We start from the raw sequence: 27,990 nt of genomic DNA, 5'->3' as shown, positions 1-27,990 counted from the left end.
CCATTCCTTTCGACAACACATTGCAATTTTACATTTGAGTATTCTCTTCAACATTCGCGAACAGTATTATGCATTTATATTTTTCTCGTATCGAATATCCGCCAGCTGACATTTCACATCTAATATAATGAAATGTTGCGGTGATTTTTTACATATTTTTTCACAATAAACTCAAAATTGGAGCAATCATGAGTTTCCGTCAGTCTATATGCGTCTAGAAAGCATAATTCATAGATAACTGATTGATTGATATGAGAAATAACTCAGGAATATAGTTCAGCTTTTTTGATTATGAATCTATTGATGATCCGTCGACGTTGTAATATTGGCAGGAATAATCATAATATCGTCCATTTCTTTGTACTCGAGGCTTGAATGATAAGCGCTTTCAGCGATCTGTGAGAGTTTTTCCGCCGTCGTTTTTCCCATTTGTTGAAGCATTTGAGAGAAACGGCCATTTGGATTTTTCAACAGAAAGTACGGGTGGCCAAATTCCTATGAAAAAAATAGGCGAAATGAGATTTTCACTATTCTAATCTCGTATAGTCGCAGCCAAAGATATGATTTAAATATTCACACACCTCAATGCGGCCTCTCTCCATGACCAAGACTCGGTCACTGTCCATAATCGTGTTCAGACGATGAGCTATCGTCAAAACCGTACAATCAGCAAATTTCCGTCTTATGGTCTTTTGGATCAGAGCATCAGTTCTGAAGAAGATAAATAAGTGTAAAGACTATGTCAAAATCGACGAATACTCACAAAAAGTGATTGATGTTTGAACGAGCAGTCCCAGTTGATGATGCCAAATATTTTGGCTATCGATAAAATCTGAATAGCTAGCGGATTGGCACGACGATAAAGTTGATACGGTTAACGCTAACCTTTGGTCAATGTTGGCGGTTGCTTCGTCAAGCACGAGTAGTCGATTATTTCTCAGAATAGCTCTGGCCAAACAGATAAGCTGCCGCTGTCCAACACTAAAATTGGCACCATTGGTGGCTACTCGAAAGTCAAGCGATGATGACAAGTTCTCAAGTTCGACTTCCCGCAGGCTGTCCCACAGGTCAGCGTCTGAATACTGGTTGAATGGGTCTAAATTGTAGCGAAGACTTGCTGAGAACAAGGTTGGTTCTTGGGGAATAATCGAGATTCGAGGACGTAGATCTTGCAGCCCGATTGACTTTGTATCTATCCCGTCTAATAATATTTCGCCCTCGATTCCGTCTCCGGTCAATCGGAACAGCGCCGAGATGAGCGAAGATTTTCCAGCACCAGTTCTTCCCACTATGCCAACTTTCCAGCCAGGCTTTATTCTCAAATTCAGATCCTGTTGTAAGATGATAAAAACAGAATGACGTATCGAAGGGATGCTTGGACTAACAAGGAGAACACCCCAAGTATATCTCATCGATTTTTTTTTTAGTTTTTGACATGATGCAGTACATCATAAAATGTTAGACACGTATTTTTCACATCGTGATTAGGTCGTATAAGGGGTAAACCATATCCCTGAAACTCACCCCCAAAAAATAAGGTATGTACCACCGAGGATAAAACACTGCGCAGATTATCGTCTATTGATGGTAAATAGTGTCCAATTGATTTTATCGAGAAAATTCACGTCAGTATCAAGAAATCCTATGAAACCGTAAGTTTCTGTAAGCAAACTTTAGAGGTAGTATTCTCTCTGTCGACGGCCAGATTACCACGTGGAAAAAATACGTATTCAATTTTTTTTTTTTTTTTTAGTACTACATACTATACAGGTTAAAGAAAATTCGTGACGTAGACCTCGGAACTTTTCTTATGAGTAAAAAAATGTGGTATCTTATACTGATTAAACATATTATAAAATGGGCATTGAGAACGATCACTGATGGATGAAGAAATAGCACACCGATAAAATGAGAATAGATAAGAGGAGGATCGATTCTACAGAAATCAGTTCTATAGGTCAAATGTTTAACAAAATATGCTCTACAGACTTGCTTCTACAGAATATGTTTTTACAGAATATTTTTCTACAGTACATTGTTTGCGAAATATTTTTGTACAGAAAGAAATTCGAGATTTTCATCAGAAATAATCCTGCAAGAATTATTGCTATATCTACAGGAGAATTGTTCTGTAGAATATTTTTCGACAGAATATTTTTGTACAGAACATTTTTTTACAGAAATTTGTCAATGAACTGCATTAATGTATACACTCTCACCTTGAGTACTGAAGGTTTGTCCTCGGCATATTTCATGGAGACTTGATTAAAAACCAAACCACCATTAGATGGCCAAGTGGGCGGGGGAGGGTTGTCAGTTGTGAAGGGTCCCTCCTGAGGTAAATTTGTATATTGAAGAATTCTTTCTACTGAGATCATCTGGGAAACTGCCTCGGAGAATAACCTTGCTCCAAGTTGAATCGCACCAGTCAACATTAGGCATTGTGAAATCGCCAAACCCACAGTTCCACTGAGAAGGCTACCTAAGAAACAGGAGATACCAGAATTATGTCTTAGTTTCCCGTTGCACCTAAACATTGCTGTATCGTTTAGCCCAAGACAGATAAATGCGAACCATTATTCAGCAGAATGAACGAGAAACAAACAGAAGTAGTGAAAAGGCACGAAATAAGATCGACGGTGCACGCAAATGCAACCAACGTGGCATAGGTCAGGTAAGAGGCACCAGTGTGATCGTCTTGGTGATGATCATATTCCATCCGCAGCATTTTCTCCACTTGCGTACCATGGCTCCGTATAGTCGTAAGACCATCCAAGGTATAGCTGACTTGCGAGAATACTGAACTCTTGGCTGCAATCACAAATCGTTGATTCAACGCTTCGATTCATGCCCGAAGTATTGCCTCGGTGGAAATAACATGGCACATGTGAAAATTTAATGGTTTGTTCATGGACAGTAACGATGCAAGTTTCGTGTACTTTCAACTCACTGATTCCTTCGAGTCGTTTAATATCTCGAATAGTTTCGAGAGAGTAGATTATGACGAAACATAACAGTCCACTAGTGATTATTACAGGTATGACCATCAATGGCATTACACTGGTAACAATGCCGAATATTCCCAACACCATAGTAAAAATCTGAGATGCCATCATGAATGCTTGCGGCAGGAGTTCATCCATTGTACCCACATCCTTTGAGAATCGATTTAAGATCCTCCCTGTGCAAAAAACATTTTAGACAAGTCCATGACGATAGTAAAAGTAATGGGCGCTGCAAAATTTATACCACAACGACTGACAATGAGTCGATCAGCAGAATATTAAGAGCGAGTTCATCTTCCGAACCTTCCTTATAAAGTTTAACGTACCGATTGGGTTGGTGTTAAAAAATCTCATCGGAGCCCGCAAAAGGTTGGCGAACATGGAGTTGTGGATATTGCGACTGGCGTTCATGCATATTCTCATGAAAATCAAGCTGCTCAGTATATTTAGGAAAACGGTTGCTATGATTACCGCTGTGTAAACTTCGACTGCTACATTTTTACGCAGCAATCCGGCTTCATCGAACCATCGCGATTTGTCTGCGGAAAATATCCCTGCAGAAACATTTGTAGTCTGATCTCGTTTACTCGTCAAGTTTTCAGAAACGGACTCGTTTGATTCTGACACGAATACGACGACATTATGATTAATCCAGTAAGTCAGCCAATAATCGTTCGCAATTGGTACCGTCATTGCAATTACGAAAATTGCTATAAGCCAGGTGAGCCAACAGAAGTTACCACCTGCCTTGAAGTAGCTCGTGAATACTTGAAATGATGATTTTTTTCTTGTCATCTCCTCTTCACCGATATCTTCAGATCCTTTGGCATCCTCAGGAGCATCTTTTGAATCTTGAGTGCCGCTCCCAGTTATGAATGAAGCCTGAAAGCACATGTCATAGTTTATTATACCTGTGTGAATCACTACATGGTAAAATTTCAATCGTCAAACTATTATGTCAAACATTACATCGAATGTTTCAACATAGTTATTGGTATGTCTATTCAGCAAAGGTTCCATAGCCAATTACTCATCGTAGGTACCTCGTCTTCCATGTTTTCCTCGCTATTTTCGTCCGCCTTTTCGGCTTCATTAGAGTTTTTCTTCCTGAAAGAAGTAATTGCCTGCAGACCATTCTGGGTTACCTCATCATATGTGCCTTGACGTTTCACGGTTCCCTACAATTATACACTTCACTAGCAACATCAAAATTTGTCGACGTCACATGCAAACCCAGGAAAGTATGAACATCAGTTCGGTGTACCCTTCCGACGTCGTAACTTATGTATGTTGTAGAACATTGAAAACAAGAAGATATGTATTTTGTTTATACTGGAATAGCGTTTTGATGGGGTGAAAATGATTTCCAAAAATGGGCACCCTATGGGGTGGTTTCTCAGTCTCGGATGAAGCGCATGATGTATTTGAATGAAGCCAACGCTGAAATGTTTCATTCATTAACAGAAACATTTCAACGCTGGTTTCATTTAAATACATCAAGCGCATCAAGAAATGACCCCGTTGGGTGCCCGTCTTTGAGGGTCATTTTCAACCCCTTAAATCGTTCTTCGCCGGTAAAGAAGATACGTGTCTTTTTATTTTCAATATTCTACCACATACACGAGTTGCAATGAATTTGAAGGGGGGCTCCAAAGTGGCGTACCTTTGAAGTCACAGAACGGTTCTACTCACCCGATCAAGAACAATAATGTAGTCACTCTGCCGCAGGTATTGCAGCTGATGAGTAACAACGATCCGTGTTTTACCATTTAGGAAACCTTTGATGCATTCTTCAAACAATTGACGGCCGACATGAGTATCAACAGCGCTCAAAGGATCGTCAAGCAAGTAAATATCGGCGTCTTTGTAAATGGCTCTGGCCAGATTGATCCGAGCTCTCTGGCCTCCCGACAAAGAAACGCCTCTGTCCCCAACGAAGCTCAAATCGCCTTGAGGTAACTGCTCAAAGTCTTTAACGAGTGCGCAAACGCTCGTCACCTGAAGAATATGTAATTAGTTGCCAAAGTTGTGGAAGCAATCGACTGATAATTCAACCAACGTACGTCTTCATATCGCTTTCTGTCGAAGGCCTGGCCAAAGAGAATGTTGTCGCGTATGGTACCAGAGAAGAGCCAGGGATCTTGACTAGTGTAAGAGATGCAAATGTCTCGACTGCTGATTCTGTTTTTGTCATTGTTTTCGTTAGTGTAAAAAGACAATCTTCCAGCTCCGACTGACAACTCCCCTAGTAGGAGATGCAGCAACGATGATTTTCCTGATCCAACGGACCCCACAACCATGGAGAGCGATTGACTCTTTACCTTCATCGAAACTTCGCATAAAGTTGGTGGCAGCTGACCACTGATCCAATTTCCAGCGACGTTGACCAATTCAACCCCAATTCCGTTTTTGAACTTTTCATCTGTTGTACCGATCACATTCCTTCTTAGTCCATTCACCGACAATGCAGACTTCTCGTTGGATTGTTCTTTGTCCTCCAGTAAAGACTCCTAAAGCAATGATTCGTAATGTTCCGGAAGCACGATTGTTCAGGAAATATTTGGGCACTTTAGTACGCAATAATTAGAATGATCGAAAAATTCTGCATCAGATACATTTTTCGTAACGAGTTTTTGGTAAGCCGTAGCAAAGTGAAACACAATAAATCTCCAAAATGCCTATTTTTGTGATTTTTACTCATCGTTTGATTCAACTCGTCAACTACAAATCAAATCAGATTATAATTTCAGTGATATTTTGAAAGCCAAGTAATAACAGGTTCCTTGATCAAACAAGGTAGACACAGCATTATAAGCAGCAGCACTTACCAGTTCTTCTGTTATTCTGGGCTCTAGCGATGCATTTGTTGCATGTTCTTTACGTTCCTGGATTGCACTAAGTGATTCAGCTTCAAAATTCTTTGGCTCCTCTACTTCGGCCAACAGTAAGAAGTCCTAAGAAATACACAAGTTGCCGGTACATGATCAACAATGAAAATGGAAAAGCAGAGTGTTTAACCAACCGTTATTCTCTCCAAAGAGACAGAGGCCTCCCCAGTCTGATAGATTGCTTGCGAAAACTCGTAAGTACACGATATTCGCAACATGTTTAATAATACGGCTACCGTAAATGCCACTTCTGCATTCAAAGAATTGTCCATCAGCGCGAAAACAGTCATTGTTATATAAACAGCGAGTCGTCCAGAAAATATCGGCATACTGAGTGATATTCCTCTTACATATGACGAGTAGGTAATTAGTTTTATCTCCAATGCTCGAATTTTCGACACTATCGTCTCAAACGAATTTTCCCACGAGTGCATTTTCACCACCTGTGGAAACAGTCTTTATCGTGTATCATCAATGATTAAGAGGATGTAATGTGTCATCATGATTCTAGCATAACCGGTTTGCTGTATCTCGCATTTGCTGACGATATTGAATTGACAATACCTGTATTCCAGATATCATCTCACTCATCAGCTGAACCCTTTCATCCGTTTTTACTGCAATCTGGGTTCTCAACTTGGTGGTAACTCGAGATAAAGTTCCTTGGATGGGTACAGCCTGAATTATAATAACCGCCAATCCCGCAAAAGTGGCCAAGCCCACAGCTCTCCACATGATGTACCCAAACAAAGTCAACTGTAATCAAACCTACAGGGTTCACAGATCGGTTACAGAATACGGCTTTAACTGAAAGTGCACATTCGACAGTCTAGAGAGTCCCAGTTTGTTACAAAATGCTACACATAATTCTAGGTGTAAAGTTGGCGTTATCATTATTTTCACCCATTACCTGTAATGGAACGATCCATATAAAGTGGAGGTATACAAAGAGATTGTCGAATCGAGCCACATCATTGCTAATCAAATTAGCGACCTTCCCTGCAGCGATATTGTTTACCGCAGCCAAGTCGAGGCGTAGGACCTGAAACCCATGATGGCAATGACGGAGTGTGAGTGCTACAGAAGTCACAACGACTCTAGAATTAGTACGACAAATGCGTTCCCGATTGACAGCATTTTATTACCATGGAGTTATTAACTCTTTGCGAAGAGTTTTGATATCGAGTATCACGAATGGACATTCATCAGTATGAGATGGCTAATTCACTAATTAAAAATTGTAAACAGTATCTGACAAAGATCCACAGTCGTTTAATCACGGAATCTCGTCACCATCACTCACCTTTCTGTAAATAATCGAACAGCAAGCAATCCTCATGCACATTCCGGTCTCTCTGGCACGGAGAACTGCGTGGTTGTCTATGAATATCATGCTGATAGTGACGAAGGACAGGGTAGCAGCGCTTAAAAGAGCCTGGTTTTGTGACATCTCAGTTTCACCGTGACGGAAATAGCTGATCACCCACTTTTGGCATAACGGCTGCATGGGTCGCAATATCAGCTGTGCGATGACGCATAGCGTCCATTGGAGCACGGCTTGAAACCAGAATACTCTGATTAGTGGCCAAATCAGACTTGGGCGTCTCTTTAACATCTTTTTTTCACCCCCTTTCGCCTTTGACTCAATGCTCAGCTTCGCCAACTCCTTCTTCCATTCTCTAGATCAAACACAATCACGGTGAAAACGTTTGATTCATGTTAATGAACATTAGTCATCTGGGTTACTGAATATCGGGAAAAATTTTGTTCCTCTTACTTTTCTAGACGATCCCCGAGACCTTCGGATTCGTTTGATTCTAAGGGATTGTACAGATCTTCAGTCTGTAATTTACGTTTCATTCCTATCAAAAAAATCGGTAACGTCCATCTGAAATCCAAAACAATTCTGTATGTGACAGCAGTTGAATAATACAGAAATCGGCTAGTAGTAAATTGAATTCAAGACCTATGAAATAATGCTAAAGTTCTCTTGCAGTAGTCGGAATATCTCGCCAAAAGACGTCAACAAGACATCCTCGTGCAGAATTACATTGATCGCTGTAATGTACAAAAGAAAAAAAAAAAAACTGGTTGGGGTCGAAATTTTGATGGTCTAAATCCCCGAAATTATAAATTTCCTTCAGTTAAGTCGCATAATCACGAAACTCCGAACATTTGAAAGCCGAACTTTTGAATACCCGAATGAAAAAGTCCCGAAACTGCACTCTTCCGACGCGCGACGGCTCGAAGTTTCTAGTTAGAAGGAACTACAGATTGTCGGGGGTTTGCTGTTCTGTGCAATGCTTGTATGTTCGGAACTTTAATTCCTCGGTGCTTTTTTGTTTTGAAATGTTGTATTACGGAACTTCAACTTTCTAAATTTTATAGATTCAGAAATCTATAATTTCAAGGGATTGAATCGTCGGAGATTTATGTTTTCGGAATTTCAATTACACGGCAAAAAATCATCGAGCAATTTTACCAGTAACAATATTACGAATTATGCAAATTCTGCAATGCATGACTTTTGTATTTCATAGTAACATCATAAGCTTTAAAGAAAAACAATTAACAGAACCATATTCATCTAAAGAAAATAAGTCGGTTTTTTTTTATTTTCGATCAGTATGTGAGATAGGTTTTTACTTGTTCTATTTTTATATCATCTCTAGAATGGATTTGGTAACTTTTATACCGTGGAGCGTCATTACAGTCTCGCTGTTGGGGCTTCAGTTGTGACAGAACTAAGGTAAGTGTACCAGTTATTTACACGCTTAGATCCAATTATTGACCCTTTTATTTTACAAAATTCTAAATTTATGGCAAAAGTTATGAATTTCTTGATGATTAAAACCAATTGCTAAAGAGTTAGACACTACAAGTTTGGTTTTTGGTAATTTTAGAACTAAATATTAAACAAATACAACCAAAAAAGGTGAATAATTGGGACAAGGTCAATGACTGATACACTTACCGTATCGTAGACATCTCTACTCTTCAACCTTGTGAAACTAGTGCAGCCCCTAGGTAGCCCCCACCACGGCAATGATATCCACGCTAGCTGTTTCAAATGCGTTGGTGAGCAAAGCTCTGTGAAACGTATGGAGGGGAAATATAGGAGAACAGAATTCTAATGGCAAGGCTTACCTACATTGACGCTCCACTGTACATTCCTCAGTTGCCGTATGTTCCGATAGATCAAAGTGTGCTTAATATTTCTAACGAAAATCTATAAAACTAGTTGAATATATTGTTTGAACCATATGTGAGTCCAATGTAGGCAGCAAATGGATAATGTATAGTTGGGTATATATTTTTTCACGCGTGGCTTACCCAAAACATAGCCGGCTCAAGAAGTTTGCAGATTCCTGGGGATTTTTCGCCCTGTTTTTCGTCTTAGCGACCATATTTTTACCGTCTATTTGTTGGTCTCGTTGCTTTCAGACGGTTTGGAACGTGTCTTTATCTCTGTTTTCTGCCAAATAGAACGAGGAAACTATGACATTCAATCCAACGGCGCGTAAAGAAGAAAATACAGAATAAGCTTTTTTTTCAATTCGACAACTAAAGTTTAAGAAAAAAAAAGATTCTTGCGTTACGTTTTCACTCTTCTAAGAAAAGTAGATATTCTTTGCTGGTTGACAACTAAATAAGGTGGAAATAAGGTAGCAATGTACTCACAAAACTTGGCTATTGATACTTGATCTGAACAGTATTAATTCAGTCACTTTTCAAATACTTTTACAAAATGAGTACTATCGACGTTTTACAGATACTAACAATTCCAAGTAAAATTTTTTCACTCACCGGTGTTACCGTTTCATCTCACTAACGATGAATACCTGTTAGCCGTTCCGACGCGACCGTCGCAAACTTTTTCTTACCACCGCGGCGATAAGACGCTGACGACAATTCTGGTGTATCCGCGCTGATAGCAAATTTCCCATCTTCTTCATCACATTGCTTGTTAATAATTATTCGTGTATACACCACGAAATGGATTAAACTGAAAAAAGTGGGGCAGTTATTTTATAACACACGTCATTGCTCGATATGTTTTATGAATATTTGAATGCCACAATTGATATAGTTAAACATAATGCTTTAGTCAATAGTTGACCCAGCAGACGATCACGTGTTTATAATGGAGTGACATAATCGAGATTGAACAACGTTTATATATTCAGTATATTTTTTCAACAGTTGGTATGCTTTAAATCAACATAATAACAGGTAAACGATATATTTGAATAAGAAACAGTGTATCCCGGGAAAATATGATTAGATCTGATTATACGCTCACAAAACGTAATTAGATCTAATGAAATCGAGGTTTCGTTCTTATTATATTACATAATTCATAGACCCATTCGGATCTCATTGGCTTCAAATATATTGTAACGATTACTGATGCCAATGCGATTCAGCTTGTCTGATTATTAATTTTTTCATTATCAATTAATCTCCTACTGACAGGTATGGTATACAATATCGTCTGCTGCTTTGATGGGCCCAAGGCTTTATTGATAAGCGCTATCAGCAGCTTATAAAAGTATTTTCGAGGTCGTCATTCCAGTTTGCTGAAGCATTTGCGTAAAAAAGCCATTGGGATCTTTTAACAGTAGATGCGGAGGACCAAATTCCTGTATAAAAAACATCAAGCTCGCTTACTCTGGTCATACAGGTGCTTGATATTCTTGAACTTCGTGACTAGATTGAAAGAATTACGTACCACGATGCAGCCTCCATCTATGACCAAGACTCGGTCACTGTCCATTATTGTTTTAATTTGATGCGCTATCGTCAGTACCGTGCTGTCAGAAAACCTCCGTCTTATAGTGGTTTGGATCAAAGCGTCAGTGCTAGAAAAGAATAAAGACGTATTGACGGTACTAACTTTCATGAATACTAATCTAAATTTACAGAGGACTGATTAGATGACCAACAAAAGTAAAAAATTTAATTTAATTCGTTCGGCGATCAGTGAAAGGATTCGGGCCTATAATCTGCAGCTTCGAACAGCTTGACGTCATCTTCACTAACATTCGGTCGATGTTGGCAGTAGCTTCATCAAGCACGATGAGCCGATTGTTTCTAAGGATTGCTCTGGCCAAGCAGATCAGTTGTCGCTGCCCGATACTAAAGTTGGCTCCACCCTCAGCAACTTGGAAGTCGAGGGATGATACCAAGTTACCAAGTTCTACTTCTCGTAGGCTGTCCCACAATTCTGAGTCTGAGTACCGATTAAAAGGGTCCAAGTTATAACGGAGACTTGCTGAGAACAAGACTGGCTCTTGGGGAATGACGGAGATTCGAGAACGCAGATCGTGCAGCCCTATTGACATAGTGTCTATCTCGTCCAAAAGAATTTCACCCTCTAGTCCGTCACCAGTTAACCGAAACAGCGCCGAAATGAGCGAGGATTTTCCTGCACCAGTCCTTCCCACTATGCCAACCTTCCAGCCAGGCTTTATATTGAAATTTAGATTCTGTGGTGAAACAATGTAAAATCAGAACCAACATTCAAGGAAACAATAGGTTGTTTACATTGTGATAAAAATATAGAGTTGTCCAATTCAAAGTCTTATTTCAATTGGTCTCGATGGTTCATCAAAAAATTCCAATTCTACACATAAGGTATTCCTGGAGCTTATTTCGATGGCTATTGGCAGACAATATTCCCGCTTATGATCAGAACATTGCATGGAAAACATTCAATGAATAATTGGAAACCAGGGCACAATAAGTATGATGAACCATCAAAGTAGCGTTGCAAAGAGACGAATGTTTGTATCTGCAGTTCATCTGTTCAAGTATACCTTCAGTACCGGTGGTTCATCATCAGCATATTTCATGGAGACACCTTTGAAAACCAAACCACCCTTACAGGGCCAATCAGCTGGAGGTGGTTTGTCAGTGACAACGACTTTTTCCTTGGGCAAATTTGTATATTGAAGAACTCTCTCCACTGATATCATTTGCGCAACTACCATAGCAAATAGTCTGATACCATATTGAACCAGACCAGTTAAGGTCAAGCATTGTGAAATTGCGAGACCCACAGATCCGCCCAGAAAGTTTCCTAGGCATATTAAGAATCTGCATTATATCCAATGATTTGTTTCTGATAACTTTATGGTACGAAGTCGGGTGATACAAACCATCATTCAAGAAGATCAACGAAAAGCAAACGAAGGCAGTAAAAAAGCAAGAAATAAGGTCGAGAGTAAACCCGAAGGCAGTCGCAGTGGCAATCGTCAGGTACCAGGCACCGGTGTTCACGTCTTGGTGACGGTCGAATTCCTTCACCATCATTTCTTCGACCGCTGTACCTCTGCTTCGAATCGTGGTTAATCCATCCAAAGTAGAGCTGATTTGCGAAAAGACTGGACTTTTGGCTGTGATTATTATTTATTGGTTTACGAAACGTTTGGGCGGAATTCCAAATACATTCGATAAGTGATTGAACGCTTCCTGAACCAGTTTTAATGCTTACTCATTCCTTCCAGTCGCCTGATGTCTCGGGTAACTCTGAGAAAGTAGATCGTTACAAAATACATGAGTCCACACATGATCACTGCAGGAATAATCGCCAATGGTATGATAATGGCGACAATTACGAAGATCCCCAGTATCACGGTAAAAATCTGTAGTGCTTCCAAAATCGCCTTAGGCAATAATTCATCCATAGCACCAACGTCCTTCGAGAATCGGTTTAACACTCTCCCTATACAGAAATTAGATGAAAGTGATTAGTCCATTACTGATCACATTGTGCCGATTCAGTGTAAAATTTAATTCAGTCATGTGACGAGGGAGGAAAATAGACAAATGAAAAAGAGCTACTAGGGTTCACCAACTTACCAGCTGGGTTGATGTTGAAGAATCTCATAGGAGCCAACAAAAGATTGTAAAACATCGACTTGTGGATATTGCGACTGGCGTTCATGCATATTTTCATGAAGTGCAGACTGCGGAGGAAAAGAATGAGAACATTGGCCAGAATCAACGCTGTATAAACTTCAATCGCTACGTTTGTACGCAGCAGTCCGAATTCATCAAACCACGCCGATTCAGATGTGACCGACATGTTAGCAGAATTGTTCAAAGCTTGATCTTGATCACCAACAATGAAATTGACTGATTGCGGCTCCACAGCTTTGACGGTATTGTGATTTGTCCAGTAGGTCAGCCAATAATCACTCGCATTAGTTGCTACTTGTCCAATTATAAAAGTTACGCCGAGCAAGATCAGCGAGCAGATATGACCGCCTGACAAAAAGTAACTCTTGAATATTTGCGATAGTGGTTTTCCCGCCGTGAACTTTTCATTCTCTGACACTTTGGGCTTCTCAGCACTTTTACATGATGCCTGAAAGCATAATTCATAATATATACTTTGGGATTCAACCATTAAATAATAATAATTGCCATTAGTCTAAGATCATTTTCAGAGTGCCAAGAAGGTTTTTGGTTTTCTTCTGGAAATTTCACAAGACCTTTACCAAATTACAACAAAGATTGAACCCAGTGGTATATTTTAAGATTGTTTGTCGAAACTATTGTGAGTACCTTGCCTTGGACGTTCTCTTCGGGAAATTTGTTTGCTTCAAAATACCGACCAGCCTCGACTATCTTATCGTATTTTCCTTGACTCTTAATAGTACCCTAAAAAGGAAAAACGCTTTAGCGATGTTGATATCTTGCGACATCCTAAGTGAGTTCTCATTGCAAAGTCCCTGCTCACACGATCGATGATGATTATGTCATCGGCTTGCTGCAGAAATTGTAGCTGATGAGTAGCGAGGATACGGGTTTTGCCCTTTAAAAAACCCTTGATACATTCTTCGAACAGATGACGAGCGACTGGAGCATCGACAGCGCTCAGAGGATCGTCGAGCAAGTAAAGATCGGCATCTTTATAAATGGCTCTGGCGAGATTGACACGAGCTCGCTGACCTCCAGACAGAATGGCTCCTCTTTCTCCGACGAAACTCAAGTCACCATGAGGCAGCTGTTGGAAATCTTTATCGAGCACGCAAGCTGCTATCACCTGAAGCCAATATACAAAAGTTACAGAGTTGTGGAAACACTTGCCTTGAAATCCAATTGACGTACTTCTTGGTAACGATTTTCGTCGTACGGTTGGCCAAAGAGAATATTATCGCGAATTGAGCCGGAGAAAAGCCAAGGTTCTTGGCTGGTGTATGACATGCAAATATCCCGACTATTGATCCTAATTTTCTCATTGTCTTGACCAGTGAAAAATGATAGTTGACCAGCTCCGACCGACAACTCGCCTAACAGTAGTTGCAGCAATGACGACTTTCCTGAACCAACAGGTCCCACAACCACAGAGAGAGATTGGCTCTTTATTTCCATTGAAACGTCGCTCAAGGTTGGTGGCAACTGTCCACGTATCCAATTCCCGTTGACATTAAGTAGTTCAATCTCAATTCCATGTTCAAACCGTTTGCGTGACACTGTGCTCTTCAATTCTTTCTCTTCTTTCTGCGAAGTTGATTCGTCTATTTTTTCCACACCTTCGTCTCTCTGCAGTAGCGGAGACTCCTGGAAAAATAAGTAGTGTTGGTTTCAATTTCTTCCTCATTCTCGAGTATTTCACTTACCGTTTGATGTTCATTATTCTGAAGCACCGATTCGTTGGCTTTAGATTCAGAATTTTTTGAGATTCCCACTTCATCCATCAATAAGAAGTCCTAGAAGAGAGACGGGTAGTGTACAGTGGACAGGATTGATACTGAAGGTAGAAATGGAGACTGTCAAACTAACAGTTATCCTTTTTAAAGACACAGCGGCCTCACTGGCCTGAATGATAGCTGCCGGAACCGCGATACCACACGTCATTTGAAGCACGTTGAAAAAAGTGATCATGGGAAACACTATTTCTGGCGTCAGAGAATTTCCCATTAGCACAAAGGTAACCATTGTCACCCAAACAGTGATTCGTCCGGAGAAATTCATCAAGCCGAGCAGTATTCCTCTCAGGTACAGCCAGTACGCTATCAGCTTCAACTCCAGACCTCGAATCTTCCATAATATAGTCTCGAAGGGTTTTTCCCAAGTGTACATCTTCACCACCTGTTGAAAGATATGACAAAATTACGATTTCGCAATCGACAATATTCTTCTCCCCGATTTTTCGATATCGCTTGATTCTCCGTGATGTTGAATTTAAGCCTATACCTGGATTCCGGCTATTATCTCACGAATCAGCTGCACCCTCTCGTCTGTTTTCACTGCTATCTTTGATCTCAACTTTCCTCCAACGTGGGACAAGTAACCCTGAATTGGTAAAGTCTGGACCAGCATAGCAACCATACCGACCAAAGTTGCGACACCCAAAGATTGCCACATCACGTATCCTATCAATGACATCTGCAATCAATGGCACCAAGATTATTCACCCTGAATGGGACTAGTCGACGCTACTATAAGCCCAAAATTTCTGTCTAAAATTATCGTTGATATCACGATTATCATGCATTACTTGCAACGGCATGATCCAAACGAAGTGAAGGTATATTAGAAGCATATCGAATCGAGCCACATCATTGCTGATCAAATTGGCGACTTTGCCGGTAGCTGCATTTTTCACGGCAGTCAAGTTCAGACGTAAGAGCTGAAACATATATTAGTAATGATCGGATTCTGTAGATCGTAATTCGTTGGATGGTGTTATCCTCAAAGTAGGTATTGCAGTTTCTTCCTAATTCAATCATTCCGAGTTGTTACCGAAGATCTGTGATTGGAGAATCGTTCTTGGTTTTCAAACACTTCTATGAGTAAAAGTGTTCTAACTATATATTAACCTTTCTATATATCAACGAACAGCATGCGATCCTGATGCACATCCCGATTTCTTGGGTGCGAAGTCTGTTGTGGTGTTCGATGAGTATCAGAGCAAGAGTGACGAGAATTAGAGCGCCAGCGTTTAGGAGACCCTGATTTTGCGATATCGAGTTTTCGCCCGGATTGAAGTAACCGATCACCCATCCTTGGCATATTGGCTGCATTATTTTCAGCCCGAGCAACAATACCAGAAAAAGCATTCCTTGCAGCATAAAAGGAACCCAGAACATCCGGATCAAGGCCCACTTCAGACTTGGCTGGCATTTTGAGCCTTTGTTCGTACTATTTTTAAACGTCGCTAATTCCTTCTTCCATTCTCTGAATCAATAAAAGTTTCGTTGGCAAACGAGGAGATTGATATCGTGTATTGTTCTCACCTTTCGAGACGATTGCCGAGATTCCCGGATTTGTTTGATTTTAGGGGATCGTACAAATCTTTTAATTGCAGAGAACGCTTACGTCCTTGCATAAAAATCGGCAAAGTCCATCTGCGGCCAAGACATTTTTTTTCAGCGTATAATTTGAGGATGGAAATCAACTGTGCTCATGCAAATATTCATTAGTCTAACAAGCAACTAATTCTATTCACAAGAAAAAAGCATAATTCGACTAAATACTGAGTTAAGTCAGTTGAATATACATTTTTACGCAAAATTGATCGGATGATTCGAACGAAAATGCCCACACATTGGGCATTCCACGTTAATTTGACTAGGGTCTGACCTTCACCCTCTTGGATTTGGTTTACGATTTTTTATATTGTTGTTCCACCTCTAACGAATATTCCAGTTTTTTTTTCAGACCCTCCCCCTCCACCGTTGCTGCCGCCTTCGTCAGCGCCCTTAGAACTCCTTAAATTGTGATATTTTGATAGTGATTGCAATATTTTTAAAAGTCATGGAAAAAATCACACATTTCACACTGTGCCTAAAACCAAAAATATTCCAACCATAATTGAAGTGGGCAGGCAATATCCAATTTTTTTATGAAAGTTTTAATTTTTTTTCTAATTATCAGGGCTTAACATATATTCTCTAATACAGCAAAAAATTATATATATACTTATTGGAACAACAATATGCAAAATCGTGGACCAAATCCAGGTGGGTGAAGGTCCTTAGTCGAATTGACGTGGAATGCCCCATATGCACAAGAAATCGAGGTAATCTTTATGTCCATCACCAAAATGATAACTTTGTTCTAGAAATACGATTTTTACTGAAATGGTTGCATAAAAATCAGAAGACGGCAAGAAAAATAATTAACTTTCAATGATTCTTCTCCGTGTATGTATAATAATGTTCTATTCAATTATTATCATTGTTAAGTTAACAAAAAGAAAATTTATTTAGAACAAAGACAACGTATAGTTATCTTTGATCAAGTGTTAAATTTGTGATAGCCAGCTGAGTGAAATTTGATAACCGCTGCGAAAAATAGAATTAACTATTTGCAAATGTTATTTGTATACTTGCGCAATGAAACGTTGAAAATAATTCAAACCAATACATTCATAATGAAACGGAATGAATAATCGCGAAAAAAACGATACGACAAGAAATAGCTTATAATAACAAATAGTAATAAATAATTTTGTCTTACCCAAAACACAACCAGCTGAGGAAATTTGCAGTTTCCTTGGGATTTCTTCTCCTGTGTTCCTCTATTTCGTTTGGCATATTTCAAACGTTCGTTTAATCAGTCGCGTAATTTCTGGACAGACCTGAAGCCTGCAGCAGGGTGAGAGAAAGAAATGAAAAATTTGTCTAATTATATCATGGTTTGGAATTTCCCCGGAATTTTCTCTGAAAAAATTCGATATCGACGAAAGCTCGTGGAGAATTTCGCTAGTTCCGTTCTCTTTTTATCTACCGCACTAACTAACAATGGCCGATGTTCGTCAGACCAGACGAATTCAACTGCATAATAATCTGATATTCGAAACGCCTACAGCGCAATGACGTGGTCACAATGCAAACGGAGATAATGTATCACCCCTTTCCCTTCTTCACTTCTTTGCAGATTGTGCATTAATCTTAGAAGAAAGATATGAAAAGCATTGTTCCAGGTCGTATCGAATCAGAATTCATCATTATTCATAGGGACTTAATTTTGCTTGTGAATGTTCGACAAATTATCCATAGGGATGTGTACAACTTATTCAGAAACGTCGAATATTATTTTATTATGAAATGAATTTCTTTCAAATGATTACATAGGTGCTGTTATAGGATCACGATCTGTGCTGTAGGATTTTTTTTTTATCGTGTGTATTGAGTCTGAAATAGTTATGAAACTAATTCTCCGTCACATGTCACCGAAGATTCGTCATCACTGTAATGATCCGTGCCATCAATCGTAAAAACTAGGAAGGATTTTCCGAGGTTCTTTTTGAAGTTTGTTTAAGCATTTGCGTAAAGACCCCATTTGGATTTTCCAACAGCAAATTTGGAGGACCGAATTCCTGCGTGAGAAACAAAAAGCTTACTTAATCTGTTCACATGTAGTTTGAGTATTCTGAAGCTTCAATACCAGATTGAAAGAGCAACGCACCACGATGCAACCTCCATCCATGACCAAGACTCGATCATTGTCCATTACCGTATTCAATCGATGGGCTATCGTTAGTACCGTACAATCAGAAAATCTCCGTCTTACGGTACTCTGGATAAGAGCGTCGGTGCTAGAGAAGAATTCACTATTATTGTGCTATCAGAATTAAAAAATTCCAGTTCAAAATTGACGAGATCGAGTGGGCAACCGAGAACATTCAATACTTCTTCGATAATCGATGAAATGACACTGATAAGCTTGACGTGATGTGCACCAACCTTCGGTCGATGTTCGCAGTAGCTTCATCGAGCACGAGAAGCCGATTGTTTCTGAGGATTGCTCTGGCCAAGCAAATCAACTGGCGCTGTCCTACGCTGAAATTAGCACCACCCTCATCTACTTGAAAGTCGAGGGACGATACCGAGTCCCCAAGTTCTACTTCCCGTAGACTATCCCACAACTCTGAATCCGAGTATTCATCAAATGGATCCAAGTTGTAGCGAAGACTTGCTGAGAACAAGATTGGCTCCTGGGGTATGATCGAAATGCGGGGGCGCAGCTCTTGCAATCCGATCGTCTTCGTATCTATTCCGTCCAGAAAGATGTCACCTTCCAGTCCATCTCCAGTCAAACGGAACAGTGCCGAGATGAGGGAAGATTTCCCAGCCCCGGTTCTTCCCACTATGCCAACTTTCCACCCGGGCTTTATATTCATGCTGACATCCTGTTGCGATGTGACAAAAGCACTGGAATTGAAAATCATCATCAGCTGAGATATTTTGTTGAACGTACCTTCAATACTGGTGGCTTGTCATCAGCGTATCTCATCGATACACGATTGAAGACTAAGTCACCCTTAGAAGGCCAAGTAGACGGCGGAGGTTTGTCAGTGATGAACGGTCCTTCTTTGGGTAAATCAGTATAGTGAAGAATTCTCTCCACTGAAGTCATCTGCGAAACCACCATGGCAAATTTCTTCACTCCAAATTGCAGCGTGCTAGTCATAAGCAAGCATTGTGTAATCACCAGACCCGCAGATCCGCTCAGAAAATTGCCTAGGAATTCCGCAACTCACTTATTATATTTCAATATTATTGTAGTCTAAGTATTCAGGTGGAATACCTACCATCGTCCAAAAGGATTAACGAGAAGCAAACGAAACTCGTGAAAAAGCACGCAAGCATATCGAGGGCGAATCCGAAGGCAGTCGACGTAGCAATTGTCATATACCATGCACCAGTGTGCAAATCTTGGCGAAGATCGAATTCCTGCCGCAGCATGTCTATGATCTTCGCACCACTGCTTCGTACTGTCGTTAATCCGTCCAGAGTAGAACCAACATGCGAGAAAACTGGACTCTTGGCTGCGGTCATTATTTGTCGGTAAAAACGAGCGATATGCGTAAAATATCAACCATCAAGTGCAATAAAACTGACCCAGAGAAATGGGCGCACAACGTAACGATTAATATTTTTCGGTTATCCAACTATGTTATTGAATTGTTTTCGATAACTGACCAATTCCTTCCAGTCGTTTGATGCTCTGGGCAGTCTTGAGGGTCGTGATCGTCACTAAATACAAAACTCCACTAATGATAATCACGGGCACAATCGCCAAGGGTATGAAGAATATCACAATACAGAAGATTCCAATAATAGCGAAAAAAATCTGAAGTGCCTCTAGCATTGCTTTTGGTAAGAATTCATCCATTGCACCCACGTCCTTCGAAAATCGGTTCAAGATTCTCCCTGCACAGAAAATCAATTCGCCGAATCAGATGTCGGGGAAAAAAAGGGGCTGCTTAAAATAGATGTACGACCTACCAGCCGGATTCGTATTGAAGAATCTCATTGGCGCACATAAAAGGTTTGAAAACATGGAGTTGTGTATGTTGCAACTGGCGTTCATGCAAGTTCTCATGAAGAGAAAGCCGCGCAGCATGAGGAAGAAAATGCTGGCTATGAATAACGCTGTACACACTTGAATCGCAACGTCTGTACGAAGCAGCCCGTCTTCATTAAACCAATTCGATTTAGCTTCTTCATTAGCAATGGAATCGTTCGATTGCAACCGATCTTTAAGAATATTGTGATTCGTCCAGTAGGTTAGCCAATAATCACTAGCACTTATCATTACTTGAGCTATTATGAAAATTATAACGAGAAAGATCAACGAACAAATATTTCCCCCTGCCAAGAAATAACTCTTGTATATCCCTGTCGATATTATTCCCGTCGCGACCTTTTCGTCGCTGAGCTTCTCCGATTCTTCAATACTTTCAGAAGGTTCGATTGGCTCAAAAATGTCAGTTGCAGCTGTATGCGTTGTCTGAAAGTACATGTCAGTTTTGCGATCAGTGCTCGTACAGATTAACCGCCAGATTTTTCTCAGGCATCTAAGATCATCCCAACAACCAACAAGGTCTTTGAAAATTTGACAACGCCGGAGCGAACATTGTACGTTGATGGAATCGAATTAATCAATTATTTTCGGCGGCTACCTTTTCGGTTATGTTGTCCTCGTGTCTGTCTTGCGCTTCTTCATTTTCGTCAGTTTTTTCTGTTTTTAGAAAATCTAATACATGTAAGCCAGCATCGGCTATCTCATCGTAAGTTCCTTGAAGCACAACGGTACCCTGAAAAAAAAATTTTTTCTACACATTTACCAAAAAAATCAAATTCTAAATAATGAGAAAGTATTTCTTACTCACACGGTCGATAAAAATGATATTGTCAACGTGCTGTAGAAATTGCAACTGATGAGTAACCAGAAGCCGGGTTTTGCCATTCAGAAAACCTTTGAGGCATTTTTCAAACAAATGACGACCGACGTGAGCATCAACAGCGCTCAGAGGATCGTCGAGCAAGTAAAGATCAGCGTCTTTGTAAACGGCTCTGGCCAGATTGACCCGAGCTTTTTGGCCTCCTGACAGAGAGGCTCCTCTCTCCCCAACAAAGCTCAGGTCCCCCTGAGGCAGCTGCTCGAAGTCTTTAACGAGCGCGCAAACTCTTGTCACCTGAAGACGATAAAAATAGTTTAAATAGTGGACACAGCTTGACTAAATATTCAATCAACATACTTCTTGGTATCGTTTTTCGTCGTAGGGCTGGCCAAATAAAATGTTGTCGCGTATGGAGGCCGAAAAAAGCCATGGAACTTGACTGGTGTAAGATATGCGAATATCTCGGCTATTGATTCTAGTCTTCTTACTGCCACTGCCACTGCTAAACGACACTCTGCCAGCTCCGACCGACAACTCGCCTAGGAGCAGATGCAGCAATGATGACTTTCCTGAGCCAACAGGCCCCGCGACAACGGAAAGCGATTTACTCTTTATTTTCAACGACACTTCGCATAAAGTTGGTGGTAGCTGATCGCTAATCCAGTTTGCAGCAACATTGACCAATTCGACACCAATTTCATGCCTCAACTCATCACCTGTTCTGTTTTTCACAATCTCTGTTCCACTGTCCTCAGTTTGTTCAATTTTGACCACGGATTTTCTTTCGTTTTGCAGAAGAGACTTCTGAAACAAAGATTTATTCACATACCTACACACAACGTTCCATGGGTGAACAATAGTGTGGCCCTCATTAAGCATGTTAACGAATTTATTCCGGATCATCCCACCAAATCAACTATAAATAATTTAAAAAAAATTCACAATTTTTTTCAGATTTTTATATCAACTGTAACCCGTGCCTGTAAGAGGAAGGATTTCCCAATTTAAAATACACGTGTTTCGGACTCGTTCTTAGTATATATTTTACTGTGAGAGTAATAATGTTCGAAAAATTCACATCATCATACCAAGTATCATAGATAATTGCATTTCTTACAAATAAAAAGAAAAAATCAAATTTCTATGGTGTGCAATTTGTCGAGATGGTTGGTATGATGATGTGAATTTTTTCTCAGATAGTAGTACCAATACTCACTAAATCTTCGCAATTACAGATTGATTCGAACATCGTCACTCTTACAATAAATTATATGCTAAGAATGTATCTGAAACAGATGTATTTTACATGGTGATATCCATCCATTTACAGGCATGGGTTAGAATTGATATAAAAATGTGAAAGAATTAGGAAATTGTTTTTGAATTATTTATAGTTGATTTGGGGGGTGGTCTGAAAAAAAATCATCAACACCCTAAGTAAGGGTCACCCTAGTCAACAAGTAATTAATATCAGCACTCACCATTTCGACATCTGCCTCATTCTTGAGTATAACATTTGTCACATTATTGGCATTATTTTTTACCAGGCCTTCAGGGACTGGTCTTTCGACACATTCCATTCCTTTTACTTCGTCCAACAGTAAGAATTCCTGAAAGAATGATAAACGACATCTGTTGACTTGACAATGATGGAGAAAGAGATCGAAGATTCACTCTAAACTAACCGTTATTCTTCTCAAAGACACGGCGGCCTCACCAGCCGAGGTAACTGCCGTCGGCAGTTCCGCGGCACATGTTACTCGCAGTGTATTGAGCAGAGTAGCCACAGGAAACACTATTTCAGCAGTCAGAAGATGACCCATCAGTACAAACGTTATCATAGTTACGTAGTTTGTGCCTCGTCCCGTGAGTTCTATCATGCCGACCAATGCTGCTCTCAGGTAAGACGAGTGAGCAATCAATTTTATCTCCAATTTTCGAACTCTGGATACTATCAGTTCGAACGGTTTTTCCCATGCATACATCTTAACTACCTGAAATAATAATCCACGCTAAGTCATCGGAATCCGTTGTTCGACCAGATCGAATTCTGTATACCATTACCTGTATCCCGGAAATCATCTCGCTCATGATCTGTACTCTCTCGTCAGTTCTGTCTGCAATCTTCGATCGCAGCTTCGCGCTTATGTGGGTCAGGTACGATTGGACTGGCAAAGTCTGAATTATCATCGCTGCCACCCCGGCTAACGTTGCTATGCCCACAGACTGCCATATCACATATGCTATCAATATCGTCTGCAATTACGCCAGCATGGCATACATTTAAGTCGTTGGTATTGGACGATCATTGGAAGGGTGCAGACCAAATTCAGAATTGTCAAATTTCAAATTCGCCGTCATATCGAATGATCGAAATTCCAAATGTAGCAAAATTTGGTAAGGCTTATAAGTCAACCTATTAGAAGTTTTGATTATTTGGAATCCTTGTCTTTGGAGGTTTCAATCATACGGAATTTTGATTATTCGATGTAACGGTCGGTCTAAGCTTACACAATTCTGGAGTTTTACCCGAACCCTCATAGAAACTTCATAATCACTCTTTTACTCATGAAATTTTCCCATATCCAAATTCTTATTACTACGATTGACGCTCATTACCTGTAACGGCATGATCCAAACAAGGTGAAGATAGTTTAGAACATCGTCAAATCGAGCCACATCGTTACTTATCAAATTGGCAACTTTTCCCGCAGCAGCATTCTTCACCGTGGTCAAATGGAGACGTAGAAGCTGAAACAGGCCCCAGCAATTTACCTTCAGTGCATTCATCAGTTACGAGAACCCATGATCGGCAAAACATTGCCGGTAAAAAATTTCTGCCTGACCCTTTCGAAACGTGCCTGCTCTACATATATGAAATGACGCGTTTCAAATGGGTCGAACAAAAAGTAGTTTGTACACCACGGGCAGAATGCGATTTGACTCGTGTGAGGCCTTCACAGCCAGCCCTTGCTTCGCTTATGCGGCTGACTTCACTCTCTTCAAAATCACATTTTTTCTGCCCTTGATACACAATGTATTATCAACATAACTGCTCTATTTAACCTATTCTAATACTTACAAAGAGTCTGTGCCTCATGCACCACCAGTTTACTCTGCTCCTTTTATTCTACAGATATTTCGTGAAATGCGATTATACTGAAAATCTCCCTCTAACAAGACCAACTGGCTATAGTGCATATGATAATGTGCTCAAGTGGTGATCTGGATGTTGTCAATTTACTGAATAAAAAAGTCAATTTAGAGAAACAAAAGTATTTACCTTTCTGTATATCATCGAACAGCACGCAACCCTGATGCACATTCCAAGTTCCTGAGTGCGCAGAGTGTTGTGATGATCGATGAATATTATACCGAGAGTAAGGAAAGTCAAAGTGAGAACGTAGAGGAGAGCTTCGTTTTGGGGCATCAACTTTTCCCCGGAATCGAAGTAGCTGATAATCCATCTCTGGCATATTGGCTCGAAGATTTTCAGTCCGAGCAACAGAACCACGAAAAGCACTCCTTGCAGCATGAACGGAACCCAGAACATCCTGAACAGTGCCCACGCCAAACTTGGCTGTCTCTTTGAGTTTGGGTGTTTTTCCATCTTCGTTAATTCCTTATTCCATTCCCTTGTAGGTGATACAAAAAAGCTTGTGAAAAAATTTTCTGTGCCAACGGATTATTATTCGTCTTTTCTTCTGGTGGACACGTAACAATAAACTGTTTCACTCACATTTCCAAACGGTCACCGAGACCAACGGATCTATTAGCTTTCAGGGGATCGTATAAATCTGATATCTGCAAGCCGCGTTTGACTCCTTTGGAAAAAATCGGTAACGTCCACCTACAAGCCGGAAAATCTTTTACGTAACCATTGCATGAGTTTTCCCAGTTCAGGGTAATTCACAATTCAATTCATGATAGATTTTCATACTATTGATTGTACGTAAATTACAATATAGCTGACATTCGTGAACTTGTAGTTAGCGTAGTTTACTATCAACATTATAAACAACTTATTGATCTGGCTCAAATTCATTTACGTCGTTTTTTGCCAGTATTAAATCAGACACATGATTAAACTCCTCGCTGTTTGCGTGACTTATTCTTATCTACGACGCGTCTGTTGGATATCTGGTTTGTTTACATTTTATTAAAGTTCTAAAGTAGCACTACCGTAATGTTTATTCTGAATTTTTCTTCTAACGCATTCTGAAAAATATTTCTAACGGAATCTTCTGATTAAATAGAAAACTGATATCGTCCAAAAAAGAAAAAGGATTTAGATACGCCAAGGATAACTCGCAACGAACGTAACCAAAAATGTTTATTTTTTCTGCATGGCCTACCCGAAACACAACCAGCTCAGAAAATTCGCTGTTTCTTTAGGGTTTCTGCGCCCGCGTTTCTCTTTCTTGTCCATGTTTGAAAATTCACCTGCCGTCATCTGTAATAGATAAAGAGAAAATGGAAGAAATTGTCATTTTATTCTGAGCTGTAAGTTCTTCAAAAAAAAAATATGTAACAATCTTTTATTTTCTTATTTGATTAAGAGTGTTATTATTTTTATCCATTTAATAAATTAATAGCCTTTCATGAAGCTTGGTTCGGTGCTTGCAATACTTTGAGACAAATTAAACGGACAATATAAGGTGGAAGACAATGAGTATAATGTATTGAAAAGGATGAACAAATTATAATTACTTGCCATCAGTTCCGTATTTTTGTTTTCACAAGGCGTGCAAATACAGATACGCGTTACGTTTTCAATAATGATGCAACCTGGCAATGTGTTACTAATCTTTGACACATTTCATTTTGAGTTCAGCATTTTCATGCTACGTTGCGGTTCACTGTAATACTGTTTTCCAACTACTTCACTGTTGATGAGTACGAGCCGGTAACGTGAGACGCGTTCAATAAAAGACCAACATTTCTCTATCTAGAGCACGACAATACCGATTACGATTACCACTATGATAACTAATTTCCCCTACTTCTTAATGGGTGATGATAGTGGCATTCGAACACACATAAAATGCCTGGTATCGTATTATGGAAGAAAATGAAATAACTTGGGTAATAAGCTATTGACTTAGCATATTATATTTAATTTCTGTTTTGAACTAATTTATAGATAGCCATATACTCGAGTTATCAACATATAGTTGACGCTACTAAGTCATTTATAACCCAATTATTTCTTGACAATTTAATTGCACACATACATTATCATTACTCTCAGTATACACCTGAACACAAATAACGCATAACTTGGCTGTTTAAGCCTAGTCACTTAGACCTATTGAAACTTCCACATTACTTATACGGGGTTACTTAAACCCCAGCCAACTTTGGAATGTTATCACTGTACACAGCATTACGTTATGAACAGTTACGACTCAAACAAAATTCTGAGACAAAACTTAACAATTCAGAAATAGGGTCCAAACTTATTTTTAGCAAAAAACGATGGAGGATGTGAGAGAAGTTTTTGAAACGAAAAAGGTAAAACAATATGCAATACATACATGGAGTCCTTGAGACCCAAAAGTTTTTTCAATCATTCTTTATTTTACTTGCACAAACAATCCTGATTCGAGCAAGTTGTGGAGTCGACTAGACCCCATGTCAGTGGCTAGGGTTAATAAAACAACCTACGTAATAACCTACGTAAAAATAATGTGGCACAGTCGGTAGTTTTTTCGTTATCTTCTCAGATCTGTTCCATAATTGATTGAGTAATTGTACTAATTGAAGGTACTCTCTGTTGAAAATGTACTATGATAGAGGCGGTAAAAATTTAAAAGATATTCAGATTGGAGACAAAGTATAATATATTCGTAAAGAGTTGAATAAGCCCCTAGTTCGAGGTAGAATCGTAAATAAATCTTATAGAATCGGGTTAATCGCGATAAAACTACATAACAGCAGCACTGTCGAGAGAAATAGAAAACATATTTTTGGTCCATATTTTTATGATAATAAGTCGCATAAAAAAGACTATGATGGATCTAATAGCAATAGTAGTAAGAGAGTGCAGTTATTGAAAATTTAACCAATACCAGATCACAAGAAAATGTAGTTAATATTAAACCAAATAGGACTAATGGACACTCGACGACTGCTAGACCTGGAAGGACAATAAAGACACCAACTTACGTCAACGATTACGAACTGGCTTGAAGAATAGAGTTTTGTAAAATCATATTTTACACAAATCTTGTTTGGTGATAAGAGAAGGATGTCGTGAGTATAAGTTGGTAACATTCGGTAAGTATAAGTTGGCTGCACTGAGTTGGCTGTAGCAGACTTGATTGTGAGTTGGCAAGACGAAAGAAGAACTAGCTCTCTCCCGTCCGTGCACGAGCATGCACGCCACGTGTCACAAGTTATAATTTAACAATAAATAATGTAGATAACGCATAACTTGACTGATTGATAAAACAATCTACATCAACACAACAACCCTATAGGTGATAATATTATACGACGATGACGTAGGTAGACACACACACACACACACACATATATATATATATATACATAGTCCAATTAATATTGTATAAGTACCTTTTATTGCGAGGACTCCAGCTCAATGATGTAATATATTATTAGTAAAATTGTCTAAATACTGTGCAAAAGACATTTTTGATTAAGGCTTACTTTTTGATAGCAAGATTAAGAACGCAACACCACATGTTTGGCTGCATTTTAATATTCATTCCAAACTGTACATTATGATTGAAAATTATTACTTCGAAAAATTGATTACACAGTATTCCCTCTAAATAGGGCCGTTCAAACCAGTCATGGGAATATGTTCTTGGAAATTACTTTTCCCCACTAATCGCTCGAGCACGACTCGATTCGACCGTAGGCTCAACTTCGGAATGGAGTCGCGTGTCTTCAAACGGAAGGGATTGCCTAAACACTCGTAAAC

The 27,990-nt window shown here is 39.6% G+C and overlaps 3 protein-coding genes across 18 annotated transcripts; all 3 read right to left on the bottom strand.

Moving 5' to 3' along the window:
• Positions 1-53: 53 nt before the first annotated feature.
• LOC124183672 (ATP-binding cassette sub-family C member 4-like) lies at positions 54-9,845 on the bottom strand. 7 transcript variants are annotated; one of them, XM_046572435.1, is made up of 19 exons: positions 9,227-9,346; positions 9,041-9,130; positions 8,868-8,954; positions 7,671-7,781; positions 7,197-7,572; positions 6,804-6,935; positions 6,458-6,649; positions 6,028-6,336; positions 5,834-5,959; positions 5,069-5,515; positions 4,698-5,003; positions 4,049-4,183; positions 3,332-3,887; positions 2,951-3,181; positions 2,575-2,811; positions 2,220-2,482; positions 886-1,331; positions 582-711; positions 54-495 (listed from the first exon to the last, which is right to left on the bottom strand). In XM_046572435.1, the coding sequence occupies exons 3-19, from the start codon at positions 8,879-8,881 to the stop codon at positions 298-300; spliced, it is 4,209 nt and encodes a 1,402-aa protein (XP_046428391.1). In that variant the 5' UTR covers positions 8,882-8,954; positions 9,041-9,130; positions 9,227-9,346; the 3' UTR covers positions 54-297. The 7 variants fall into 7 exon arrangements, with proteins under 7 accessions (XP_046428391.1, XP_046428392.1, XP_046428389.1 ...); XM_046572436.1 differs by having other exon boundaries at positions 9,041-9,122; positions 9,227-9,321; XM_046572433.1 differs by lacking the exons at positions 8,868-8,954; positions 9,041-9,130 and adding an exon at positions 9,701-9,845 and having other exon boundaries at positions 9,227-9,368.
• Positions 9,701-17,874, bottom strand: LOC124183680 (ATP-binding cassette sub-family C member 4-like). The gene is made up of 17 exons (XM_046572461.1): positions 17,369-17,874; positions 16,144-16,254; positions 15,727-16,084; positions 15,405-15,536; positions 15,101-15,292; positions 14,687-14,995; positions 14,524-14,613; positions 14,012-14,464; positions 13,641-13,946; positions 13,466-13,561; positions 12,758-13,265; positions 12,390-12,620; positions 12,055-12,291; positions 11,713-11,975; positions 10,937-11,382; positions 10,626-10,755; positions 9,701-10,536 (listed from the first exon to the last, which is right to left on the bottom strand). Exons 1-17 carry the CDS (start codon positions 17,443-17,445, stop codon positions 10,438-10,440), a joined length of 4,038 nt encoding a protein of 1,345 aa, XP_046428417.1. The 5' UTR covers positions 17,446-17,874; the 3' UTR covers positions 9,701-10,437.
• Positions 17,875-17,926: 52 nt separating this feature from the next.
• On the bottom strand, positions 17,927-27,865 carry LOC124183674 (ATP-binding cassette sub-family C member 4-like). Of its 10 annotated transcripts, XM_046572444.1 has the most exons (19): positions 27,210-27,332; positions 25,397-25,494; positions 24,781-24,891; positions 24,325-24,697; positions 23,661-23,792; positions 23,106-23,297; positions 22,727-23,035; positions 22,523-22,651; positions 21,399-21,845; positions 21,030-21,335; positions 20,820-20,954; positions 20,497-20,647; positions 20,143-20,394; positions 19,837-20,067; positions 19,446-19,682; positions 19,112-19,374; positions 18,598-19,043; positions 18,320-18,449; positions 17,927-18,230 (listed from the first exon to the last, which is right to left on the bottom strand). In XM_046572444.1, the coding sequence occupies exons 1-19, from the start codon at positions 27,315-27,317 to the stop codon at positions 18,132-18,134; spliced, it is 4,149 nt and encodes a 1,382-aa protein (XP_046428400.1). In that variant the 5' UTR covers positions 27,318-27,332; the 3' UTR covers positions 17,927-18,131. The 10 variants fall into 10 exon arrangements, with proteins under 10 accessions (XP_046428400.1, XP_046428403.1, XP_046428405.1 ...); XM_046572447.1 differs by lacking the exon at positions 27,210-27,332 and adding an exon at positions 27,621-27,865 and having other exon boundaries at positions 20,143-20,647; XM_046572449.1 differs by lacking the exon at positions 27,210-27,332 and adding an exon at positions 27,714-27,865 and having other exon boundaries at positions 20,143-20,647.
• Positions 27,866-27,990: the final 125 nt, after the last annotated feature.

Source organism: Neodiprion fabricii, chromosome 5 (genome assembly GCF_021155785.1).
Source record: "Neodiprion fabricii isolate iyNeoFabr1 chromosome 5, iyNeoFabr1.1, whole genome shotgun sequence".
Classification (NCBI taxonomy): Eukaryota; Metazoa; Arthropoda; class Insecta; order Hymenoptera; family Diprionidae; genus Neodiprion; species Neodiprion fabricii.
The sequence above is the reverse complement of the archived record's forward strand: the minus strand, read 5'-3'. Positions and strand labels throughout refer to the sequence as shown.